We start from the raw sequence: 12820 nt of genomic DNA, 5'->3' as shown, positions 1-12820 counted from the left end.
GAGTGAGAAGCAGGCATCAGCTGATCGGACACCAGCTGATGCCGTGCCAGCTGATCCGCTGCCAGCTTAGCGCATTCACGCAGCCGATGCATCTACGGCAAGGTTTGCATGGGATAAATACACAGACATTGATCCGTTGAGAGCCGATCTGGCTACCGGAGTTTACAAGACGGCATGGCTTGCTGTTGGACACGACAGATCACCAGCTGCTGTACTTCAGGCTGCTCTCTCCTGATGCTGCTTTTCAGCTACTGTCAGACGAGACAAACAGGTAGGCAGAGATTTTTTTTGAATCGCGGGCTGCGTTTGCATCGCATTCTCGTTTTTCAAAGTGGAAACCCACAACGAAAGACGAGGTGAAGCGCGCGGTGGCATTACAAATAGAGATGGGACAGAACTGGTGATATAACTTCAGGGAGCATTGGTCCAAACATGTTTTGTCCCCTGGTGGCTTAGGTACGTACTGCTGCAAAGTTTTATTCACTTCTGTAATAAACAGAAGCAAATCCCATGGGGTGAGCCAGGCTATAATGCCATACATAAAGTTCATAAAGTTTCAGAAGATGAAAAGAGGTGACAATACGGTTTTCATGCAGGCAGAAAACTTGGTGGCAGTGGCATGGCACGATGGCAAATGGGTGACTTGTCTCTCTACAGTACACACTAACAATATATGTTAGAAAATGCAGCAACAGACAATTGAAAAATAGGCACCAAAACAACACGTATTATAAGGAGTGCAATGTGGCAATGACTGAAATTGGCTGCTTTGAGCGAGATCAGACTTTGCTGTGTAAAATGTATGTGATATGTATGTGAAATCATAGAGTATGTAGGCTCATACAACATGCAAGACAGTAACATTTGTCAAAAGGAAATATTTTTTGTTGTTTTGATATGTTAAACAATTGCTTTGTGTTTATTTTTCCAAAAACTAACATTTTTTAAAAAAGTTCAGCCCTGGGAGAAAAACAAAAAAAAAATTAGCCCTAAAAGAGTTAACTAGGAGCAAGTGTAAGGACTCTAGGACTGGCGTTATGAGTTTATACTTTATACTTCTTGTAATGATTCAGAACTATTTGCAACACCTCACCGAGTTAACTTCTTGTTTCGCTCCATGTTGCGTTGTGGCCTGTGGTTAGAGAAACTCCTTTTGCTTTACTTGTTGCTCCCCCTAGTGGACTGAATGGGTAGTTCTCTGCAACAGCAGCTTAGAGCGACGTGGTGAACAACGTCGATTAGGCGCAGTGGGCACTGCTTGACGTGTTGCAGTCTATCATAAATGAGCAGATCCTGATGTCTATAAAATGGTTATATCCACCAGAGTCGTCGGTTTCCTTGTTTCATATTTTTAATAGCTCATCTAAAATATACTTTTTTGTGAAATGTGTCCAGCCCCCCAACCCATGCAAAACAAATTGTGTGGTAGACTGTCATTTAATGCAGGAAGCTTGCAGAAAATGTATTTTTATTGCCTTATTTTTTTTTTTCCCCCGAGCAGAAGGTGATTAATTAAAAGGCGCTCTTCTGCTTTACAGGTAAGGTGCTATTTCAGAGCTGTTAATAGATGTGTACTTTAAATTACAACTGTTACTTTCTCAGATCTACTGTGAGAATAATTGTTTGTAACAGGATCTGACTCCTCATCTCAGAAATCCTCATGTCATGCATTCTGTATGTTTCCCCCTGACGTAATGTGGGGTGTCATGCAAAGATGCTGATGAGCTTGTAACCCGGAAAAGCACAGCGTGAAATATAAGAAGCTGCACTGGTTACAGAAATTAATATTTAATGTTAGCGATTCTTGGGTGGTGCACTTAAATAAATGGTCACAACATGCATCTATTGATACACCTAGACTCTTCGTCAGTCATGTGACCTGGGGTCTTCGGGTCTTTCAGCATCAGACACCTTTGCTGAGGGCACCCAATTGGAGTGATCAGTTCCTGGCTACTACCCCAAGTAGCAAGTGACCCCGGTTCACTCCTCTTAATCTATTGTCCTATCCATTCACTGTACTGAGCCGGCATCCTTCAGAAGTAAAAACATCAGGACTCAACGAAAAGTTTAGGAATGGGTAGAAAGATGTAAAGCAGGAGGAACAAGTATATCCGCCGAAGCGCAATCTGGTTGACCATCAACTTCTCACGACACAAACCCCCCAAGGCAAACGCTTTCTTCAGGGAAGACCAACGGATTACATGGCTGTACATTTGCATATCGGCTCTGGATCTGCACGTGACAAAGTGTGTGATGACTTGGGGTACCGTCATCACTGATCTGCCCAAGGCAACATCCTTGAGTGAATTTCGCCAGGTTTCAGATCATCTACCGAAGATATCTCATTGTCTTATTAATAAGTAATCGTATCCGGGGTTTGTGAGGGTGTACATTTCACTCTGCATGATCAGCCAAGCACCCAAATCAACCCCAAAAACGTGTGGAGGCGGGCGGATCAGTCAGACACCATTTGCGCCTCCGAGGAAAGGGCGTATTCACACCTGCACCCAGTCGCATAGAAAAAATTAAAGCGCCTGCACGGAATGGCGGAATCAGAAAATAGAAAAAGGAAGGAGGACAAAGACGAGAGAAGAAAAATCAGGAGTGGACTTTCTCGTATACTCAGATATGGGGTAAACCGCAAAACGACGATTCTGTACGTTAGAACCATCAACCACAAATCCATCCATCCATTTTCCAACCCGCTGAATCCGAACACAGGGTCATGGGGGGTCTGCTGGAGCCAATCCCAGCCAACACAGGGCACAAGGCAGGAACCAGTCCTGGACAGGGTGCCAACCCACCGCAGGGGACACACAAACGCACGCACACACTAGGGACAATTTAGAATCTCCAGTCCACCTAACCTGCATGTCTTTGGACTGTGGGAGGAAACCCACGCAGACACGGGGAGAACATGCAAACTCCACGCAGGGAGGACCCAGGAGGCGAACCCGGGTCTCCTAACTGCGAGGCAGCTGCACTAACCACTGCGCCACCCAATTAATATATTGAACAATTTATTATAAAAGTAAAGTGGAACAAATCGGACTCTGCAGCTGCATGAATTAAAGGTAAAGTAGCACTTCCGGTTAATGGAAATAGCCCAAAAGTTGATAGAAACCTACGTTTTTGTATCTGATACTTGTATGTAAAATGTGGTTGACCGAAGTGAATGCGTAAAGTTATTGTGTTCAAACACAGACATAATTCCAAAAATAGCTATTTTTAGACTCGGGGAGGTCTAAAACATTGAGCTTCATGAAAATCTCGAAGTGGAATTTTTGGAGGATTCCAGTACTTCTCATATGCGAGAAAGTCGGGGAAGTCTAAAACGTCGAGATTCATCAAAATCTCGACATCCACATTTTTAGATTGCTCATATACGAAGAACCAGGAAAATATTGCAAGTCGGGGAGGTCTAAAACATCGAGATTCATCAAAATCTCGATCGAAATTTTGGATGATTGCAATACTTTCCCTATACTTCATATATGTAAAAAAAAGAAGGAAAGAGTGGAGGTTAAAATGAGGGAAAGAGCGAGAGGCAGGATCGAGAGAGAGCGCCTGTGCCGAAAAGAAGCGAGGGGCAGGTGGTCGTGAGTGAGCCTCTGGCAGAGGAGCCTGGAGCCGATGATGGGACACTCCTATAGAACGATGCTGGGGTGTGGGAGCGGCCCGCTATGCGGGGTCTCCCGCTGACTTCAAGGGACTGGCGGCGGGAGACGAGACGCGCGTGCGGCTCAGCGTGGCGCTCCATGATTGCTGCAGGCCTGGTAAAGGGGACCTGAGCCTGGACTGTACCTCTGTCGGCGGGCATCTGCTCTTACTGCATGGTCCTTAGAGGATAAGGAGAGGAGACGCCATGTTTGAGAAGGAAGCATTGGGGCTCACTTTATATTTTATTTATTTTTTTTTTTTTTTTACAAATTGTCAGTGGATTTTAACTAGTGTTTTGATTGTAATCTTTCACTATTTTTAACCTCAAAGTTTTGATATTATGGGTTATTTAAAAGAGATTTGATTCACTGCACTAAATTGCACTTTTTTTGGATTGGATTTCTTAAAAGCTCAGACACTTTTTACACCTACCCCTGTGTGCACGTGCGTGTGTCCGTGACCTTTGCCCGGCTCCTCTCCGTTCATGAATATCGACGCAATGGAGGAGAGAGCATGAAGCCGACCCGGACCACCATCACAGTGCCATGATATATGCCATACCAGGGTGCCCTGCTTCCTTACCCCTAATGCTGCCCGGGCAGGCTGCATTCCACATCTGCTTTCAGAATGTTCCGACCTGCTCGTCATTTATAATTACGTGTGGTATTTTATAATTGTGCTCCGATCAGTTCTTTAATGGTACGAGTGCCCATTTTAATCCCCCTTTCTCTGTTTATATTGCAGTTGGTCTGATCCAGAGATACTTAATTCTTCAGATTCATCTTCCCCTGGGCAAAGACTTCTCCACTGAACTAATGTAAGAATAAACGCGACTTCCTTCTTCATTTTCCTTTATTTACTGTACGTTTGACACTTGACAAATGAGGTTAGAGTAGCAGTTCATTAGTTCCCTCTGACACGTTTTTTTTTTTTCTTTTATTTCCCACTTGTTAACAGTGACTTGCTAGACACAATTTGCCTAATTAAGCTAATTTATTGTTATTTCTTAAAGTCTGGAGTGTCTTCGCATGCCCCGTGGCAGCCAAAGGTACTTCATCTGTTGAGCAGACAAGTTGGGTGATGGTAATTATGACGTGGGAGTTTGAAGAGCGAGGCAAACCGAGTGTCCGAGAGCTCTTCATGGTGGGCTGCACATTTTGTGTTACCGATGGGAAATGATAGGAAGTTGGAAGTCATTAAGAAGCGGCTTGTGTCTCTCTATATATTTTGGGAAGAGTCGATGCGTTTAGTGATACGGACGTGGAAAGATGTGTTGGTCCGTGGAAGAAGCCACAGTCGTCTCTTAAAAAAAACTTGAAGCTGACACAAGTCACTGGCGTCCATCATTGTTTGCTCCGTACGTAACAAAAATCAGACTTGGCATTAGAGTTTTGATTCCACAGATTATTTCAAAACACAACACAAGTGAAAATGGCTTGGACTGTGACGGGTGGCTACGGCCATTACCTGGCCGGGACGCCAATGGAATGGAAGGACCAGGGGAGAGAGGATCGCTGAGGCAATACCTCCTCTGGGGCACTAGAGGGCAGTGCAGTAATGTGTGGGGCAAACTTGTGCCTGTCTGGGTTTGGGGAGCTGTACACGCCCTGGTGGTCCACAGGACACAGATGATGGGATCAACACTGTAGATGGCTAGATATGAAAGGCACTATAATGGATTCCTGGAGCTCTCCGTGAGACTTCTGCACCTGCTCACTGGTTGTTAGGCCCACTCGTCCTGAGCAAACTGCTCCGGGGGTGTCTTCTCCAGACTGCAGGCTTCAGCTATTTCCATAGATGTTCAATTGGATTCAAATCTGGGCTCACAGAAGGCCACTTCAGAGCAGGCCAATGTTTGTGTGTTTGGTTCTCGGCCATTCTTGGGTGTTTTTTCTAGCTGTGTGTTTGGCTTCACATACACTTTCAGAAACCTCATGTAGAAAAACCGTAGAAGTGTCCACAGAGAGAAATTTCCTGAGGCAAATGTTTGGGCGATCGCATTATCCCTTTACTTCTGGCTGAAATGATCTGTCACGGTATTCCAGAAATCGAGAACTTTATGTTGATGAGCTGAATGCACAGTGCTATAAACTCGGAGCAGCAACCTCGGGAGGCGCAGGCTCCACGCTTGTTTACGGATTCATGGCGGCTGTTGATGACGGTTTATCTTATTGTTTTTAGCTCATTCTTGTGACATCTTAGACTTTGTAAAAAGGGTCGTTGTGTGTGCATGTGAACACACTCAAAATGTTATCGGCTGAATGGCATTTTTAGGTATAAAATGGAACCCTTTTTTTGTGGAAAAATGGTGTGTTTGTAAACTTGAAGATGAGTTGATTTTTCTTATTTGACATATGAATTGTGTTTTTTTTTTTGGATTAGTTAGCGTTTTCTTTGTTTTTACTTACTATATTGTAAGTGCTTTGAGTATCGATTTTTTAATTGTTCGATTCAAATTTTCTGTGTTAGGGTTTGCCCATTGGTGGCTCCATCTGTTTGATTTAAAATAAAGTGCATAAAAATGCAAAATTGAGTCTTCTCACACTGGAGTCCTGTTGTGACCACCCAAGATGGGCGGGTCTTCCAGTCGTACGGCCTGCCAGGCAGGAAGAGGTGGGTCCAGGTGGTGGGATGCCAGAAGTGACATTGGGGGAAGAGAGCTGTCAATGTTCTGGTCTGCAGTGAGAGTCAAAGCGAGAACGTTATCACACAGCGCCACCCCATGGACTGGTGGAGAGTTACCTTCACCTGAGCCTTTAAAATCACTCCCATGTGCAAGTGTGAGATCTTTCTTTCTTTTTCTTGTATTTCTCAATGGATTGGACTATATTAGTAGTCTCCTTTCTTTCTTCCTTCGGCTGCCATTTTTTGCTATCCAACTCTGCCATTATCCTGCCATCCACAAATAATTTTATTTGCATAGTTTAAGGTGTTCATTTACAGCTTGAAATTAAATTCAAAGAGAACAACTGGCTGGGCTGAATACAATGCTTCATTAGACTCCCCTATGATTAATATGCCTGCTTGATGCACAGCTGGATATTGATGAGGTCATTTGGAGGTGTTAATAAGGTCGAGGTGGCCTGACGTGTGCCAGTCCTGTAATGGAAATGCTTGACTAATCAATACAGCACTAGTGACTGCCACACTCTGTTTTTCACAATGGTTGTTAATTAAAGAAATTAACTTTACCTGACCAAAGAAAGAAAATGGTAGTATTCAGATGTGATTGTTAGTCATGGCTAATGTTTGGAAGCAGACGTGTTTTTTGTCACCGTGTCTCACTCATACTTGTTTTACTTCTGAAACCGTTCTTCAGGAGCATGCCATTCTTTTTAAATCGCCCCTTCAATGTCCGCACCTCTTTGTGATGCACTCTCTTTGAATATTTCCATACGGTATGAAAGAGGAGCCCAGTCTGGGAGCGAAATGCAGCCTAATGCAGTGTCTGTGAAATGTGTCGTGTGTTTTAATTAAATGCTCTCCATGTTTGGCTCAGTTTCCTGTGTTCCTTTTTTATTCCTTGCTTAGTGGTGGATGGTCATTTACAGTCGCTTACATGTTTTTGATCATTTACCATTTTTGGGCTCGTAATAAATAAAAATAGTAATCAAACAAGGAAGCTGCGGACATGCAGGATACCTTACAAACTAGTTTTATAATGTTATACTGTACACCACCATTAGTCTATTGCAAATTAAACACAAACATGCCATATATTTTTATATATACATAACGACGGACTTGACCACACCTGCCCATGAAACGGCCTTTGAGTCAATTGTCCAATTACTTTTGAGCCCCTGAAATGAAGGGATTGTGTTCACAAAATGCTTTAGTTGCCTCACATTTTTATGCAATCGTTTTGTTCACCCCACTGAATTAAAGCTGAAAGTCTGCACTTCAACTGCATCGGAGTTGTTTCATTTCAAATTCACTGTAGTAATGTACAGAACCAAAATGAGAAAGTTGTCTCTGTCCAAATATTTATAGACCCAATTGTATATATGTGTTATACACACCATCAGAGTAATCATAAAAGACTGAGTCTAAATGTGAATGAGAAGGTGAGATGGTTGGGTCTTTATAGGCGGTGAGCAGGAAGAGGCGGGTCCTCGGAAGTGAGGTCAGTAGGAGGGCGTGGCCTGGCAGCGGTTTCAGCTCTGATGGTTTGTGAAAGAGGGAGAAAAGACATTAGTCCACTTCATCAACCCCCTACTCCATATCTTACCCTCAGTTAAGCCCTTAGACTGCCTCCAATGCATGTGTGTGTGTGTGTGTATGTGTATACTGTAGATATATATACAGTATATGTATACATATGGACATATTTATATAGAGAGAGCGAGTCAGACAGGCACACACACACTATAACTGGCCACTTTATTAGGTACGCCTGTTCAATTGCTTAACACCAATATCTAATCGGCCAATCACATGGCAGCTACACCATGCATTTGGTCTTGTAGACATTGCCAAGACGACCTGCTGAAGTCCAGTAGACATCTCAGCAGTCCGATGTAATGTCATCGATTTTAATGGTCTGCCCACATGGAACAAACTCTTCATGTATAATTCCGTCAGTGTCGATAAACACGACCATCATTGTCTTTCGAAAATCTCCCATGGTAACTTGGTGGAGAAATATTTGCCCAAGTCATGTGCACCATTGTAGAATACACTTGAGAAACACGCATGCCACTTGGTGGACTGATTGAGCAGTCTGTAGGCATACGACACCTGGTGGCCTGTTTGAGAACTGCACCCCTCTCCCTTGCTGTTGTTTCTGATTGTATCCCCGTGTGTAATTTTATTTTTTTCTCTTCTGTGAGCAATGCCACTTTTATGCACTTTATAAACTGAACGTTTCATTCCTGTGTAACAGGTAAGGTTGGCACCTTTTTTGCAATGTAAAAAAACAGGAAAAACTCTGAGATCTTCCTGTCCTGTTCATTAGGGTGTAATTATGTGGAGCTCATTATCGAGCTTCTTGTGGAAAATGAAAGAGTTCATTACAAGAGCCGGTCAGGCTTTTTTCTTTCTCTAATTAACTGATCACAGTAATGAGACGTACGTGATGACAAAAGTGACAGATCCTGCTGTTTGTGTTGTTTTCCTGGGTACATGCTGATTTATTTATTTATTTAGATACTTTTTTGTTGTTGCTTTGCCGAATTTGCTTTTCTGCGCCACGCTAACTGCTTAGTGTTTTTTTAAATCTCCTATTGCATAACCTTACTGCTCTTTTTTTTTTTTTTTTTTTTTTTTTCCCCCTTTTAGTTAAATAATTTGAAAAGTAAATAAATGGCACGCTTCATGAATTAGTAAAAGGCAAATATGCTAGATGGTGGAGAAAAGAAATCCCCACTTGGCACCCGTTCAGTGGAGTTTTAATTTTGCATAAGAATAATAGTGTAACGTGTGGCAGTCTGATTTGCTAAATATGAAGTCTAATCCTATGGGTAGAGCGTCTAGCACGTCGTCCTTTTATGAGATTTAATACAGAATGCTGCGCAGGAAGCATGGTGGTGAAGTAGAGTGCGGTCAGTCTCTTATGTGGCTTAGCCGGGGGTTCAAATCGTGGACTCCGGTGGTCTTTGTGTGTATGTGCGTAGTCCAGATTGGTCAACAGCTGTGGGATTGTGTGGGGAAACATAGACAGACAGACAGACAGACATTGTGTTATTTACACACACATACTGGTCAAAAAAATGACAGGAGCACTTTGGAATCCGAGGGAAGTATCAAGTCAATGACCTTTGTGGGCTATTGATCAGGTCAGTGAAGCAGCAGAGGGGCTTGTTCATCAGTTTCAGCTGCTTTGGTGCACTAGAGGGGCAACAATGAGACGACCCCCCAAACAAGAATGAATGGTTTAACAATTGGAAGGAGGCCCCTGACATTTGTCCCTCTTCATCTGTTTTGTCACTTGTTTTGCATTTGGCTACAGTCAGTGTCACTATTGGTAACATGAGGCCATACCTGGACCCTATAGAGCTGGCACAGGTACTCCAACTTATCCAGGATGGCACATCCAATACGTGGCATTGCCAGAAGGTTTGCTGTGTCTCCCAGCACAGTATCAAGGGCAGCATGGAGGAGATTTCAGGAGACAGACCGGCAGTTACCCTAGGAGAGCTGGACAGGGCCCCTCATAGAAGGTCCTTAACCCATCAGCTGGACCCATTGGTTATCTGCTCTTTTTGGGCAACAGGATGGGTACTGGCAGAGCCAACAAAATGACCTCCAGCAGGCTACTGGTGTGAGTGTCTCTGACCATACAATCAGAAATCATGTGGCCAGAGGGCCTGACTATGTCCTCTAGTGGGCACCATGGAGCTCGATTGGCATTTGCCATAGAATCCCAGAATTGGCGCCTTGTGCTTTTTCACAGATGAGAGCAGGTTCATCCTGAGCACATGTGGCAGACTAGAGAAGCCGTGGAGACCTTTATGCTGCCTGTAACATCGTTCAGCATGACCAGTTTGGTGGGTCAGTGATGGTATATCTGGGGAGGCATATCAATGGAGGAACGTGTAGACCTCTACAGGCTAGACAACGGCACCACAGGACTGCCATTAGGTATCGGGATGAAATCCTTGGACCCATTGTCAGACCCTATGGGTGTACAACAATGCCCGGCCCCATGTGGCAAGAGGATGAAGGAACTGATCCCATTGACTGGCCCCCACACTCACTCGCCTGACCTCCATCCACTAGAACACCTATGGGCTGGGACTTTGTTTTGCTCCATCCGATGCCTCGACTGTCCCAGGAGCTCAGCGATGCCCTGGTCCAGATCTGGGAGGAGATCCCCCAGGACACCATCTGTCGTCTCATTAGGACGTTGTCAGGCATTATACAAACTACTGAGTATGATTTAGAGTTGCTGCAATGAAATTTTGGCCAAATGGACTCCTCTGCCTGCCTGCCTGCCACATTGTTTCCTTTTGATTTTTGGGGTGTCCCTCTGTCAGTTGATCATTTTCATTTCCATCCTTTCGTTCCTCACACATCACCATATCAGTCCACAGCAGTACAGATAGATTTTCTTCCCCATTGAGATCTGATGGGTTTTCAAAGTGGTCCTTTAATTTTTTGGAGCAGTTTAGATGTTCATTTTCTCCACGCCTTTAAGTTTTTCCTCATCATTTAAGTTACAGCTCACTAATTAAGATTATGTCCATTTTGCTTTAAAGAAGGTATTTCATAATTATGTAGGTGATGAGAATATTTTACCCGCCCCAGGCATTTTAGCACTGATGAAAGGGTTGTTTTTCATTATAACTACAAATCCGTGACCCTGGAAAGTGCCAGAATCATAATCCTATTTGGCAATGTGGACGGCCAACATGTTGGCAGCATGATAGCTGATGACCCGCTGAGAACCTGCTATTGAAAGCGAAAACGTGCATTGGGACTCGGCAAATGCCCTTTTCATGTCGGCTCCTGCTCAAAGTGTAATGAGGAGGGCCGAAGAAAACGTTGATATAGAAATAGAGTTCTGTGTTTACAGCTACAGTAACCTACTGGACAAAAGCTTTACGGTTTTTCTTCAAATCTAGTCAGCTGAAATGGTGAAAAGGTAAGCAGTCAACTGTGACAGGCTGAAATGTAAAGTCTAGGGTAGCAAAAACTGAAAAAAAGGAAATTTTCAGAATATTACAAATTCTGCAGCCATTCCAGTAAATGAAGCCTTGCAGGTTGAAGCTAACAATTTGCACAGGTGTCCCGACTTGTGTGGATTACTTAAAACGTCTGTGTGTCTTATAGCAGAGTTGGCACAGACTGTGTTACTACACTCTCTGTAGTGTAACAATGTTACACTGGCATAGAACAAATACACAGTCGTCTTCTTTTGACTGCTGCCATTAGGGGTCGCCACAGCAGATCATCTTCTTGTCCTTGTCATCCTTGTGCTGTTACATCCATCACCTGCATGTCCTCTCTCACCACCTCCTCTTAGGCCTTCCTCTTGCCTGGCAGCTCTATCCTTAGCACCCTTCTCCCAGTATACCCAGCATCTCTCCTCTGCACATGTCCAAACCAACGCAATCTCGCATCTCTGACTCCCAACCGTCCCACCTGAGCGGACCCTCTAATGTCCTCATTTCTAATCTTGTCCCTCCGCGTCGCACCCAATGCAAGTCTTAACATCTTTAACTCTGACACCTTTGTTTTTTGGTCAGTGCCACCGTCTCCAGCCCATATAACATAGCTGGTCTCACTATCGTCCTGTAGACCTTCCCTTTCACTCTTGCTGATACCCAACAAATACACAATGGCAAATCAAAAAGTAAGGAATCATTAAGTGTACAAAATATTATTCAAATGTTTGATTCATCAGTCGCCCCCTTTTGCTGATATAACAGCCAACCTGTGGTGACCCTTTTGATTCTGAATGCCAGTCACTCTGTGACTTTGAATAGCGAGAAAAGCACTATATAAATGTAAAGAATTAATATAATAAATATTATTATAGCTGAGCATATGAGGTCACTGGAAAGGGGTGTGTGCCACTCCTGATATCTATGCAAAGGGACGAAAGTCCAAGTCTTTAGAGTCCTGGTGCTTCCTGTCTTACTATATGGTTGTGAGACATGAACGCTATGCAGTGACCCGAGATGAAGACTGGACTCCTGTGTGGGTCCCGCTGGTTTGACTTTGTGTTGCTCAGAGTCCCGAATGAGGCACATGACCTGCATTGTGAGGGAGCGTCGGTTACGGCACTACAGCCGTAGGGTGATCCGGCTCATAAGATCCTCATTGTTGGGGACCCAAGTGGCTGGACCAGGCCAAGGGGTCGCCCACGTAACACCTGGCTGTGGCAGATAGAGGGTCATTTCCGGAGGTTGGGAATGGACCGCGTGTCTGCCTGGAGGGTTACCAACCGGAATCCCAAGCTGTTTCGACGTGTAATGGGTGCGGCAACGCGCTGTACCAGTGCAGGCTCCCCGACTTGACTTGACTTGATTATAGCCACTGTTGGACAAGTAAAATGGCAAAATGTACAAACTTTACAAACTGGTGTAACTACTCTAAAGGTAAAACTGAAACAGTAAACTAATTTGTAATTGAAGTCGCACAGAATGTTTCTCCATCTTAAGACCAGTGTGGTGATTCGGCAATGCATTTCATGGGTAGATTCTGAAATTTCTAA

The 12820-nt window shown here is 44.0% G+C and overlaps 1 protein-coding gene across 1 annotated transcript in view; it reads left to right on the top strand.

The window, feature by feature from the left end:
• Positions 1 to 12820, top strand: part of cfap20dc (CFAP20 domain containing) — a 248480-nt gene that overhangs the window by 24405 nt on the left and 211255 nt on the right. Inside the window, exon 5 of the mRNA XM_028824600.2 lies at positions 4405 to 4477. Coding sequence (XP_028680433.2) covers positions 4405 to 4477 — 73 coding nt within the window. The remainder of the gene's footprint in view (positions 1 to 4404; positions 4478 to 12820) is intronic.

Source organism: Erpetoichthys calabaricus, chromosome 18 (assembly GCF_900747795.2).
Source record: "Erpetoichthys calabaricus chromosome 18, fErpCal1.3, whole genome shotgun sequence".
Lineage (NCBI taxonomy): Eukaryota > Metazoa > Chordata > Cladistia > Polypteriformes > Polypteridae > Erpetoichthys > Erpetoichthys calabaricus.
Note: the sequence above shows the minus strand (reverse complement) of the source record. Positions and strands in the feature narration are given on the sequence as shown.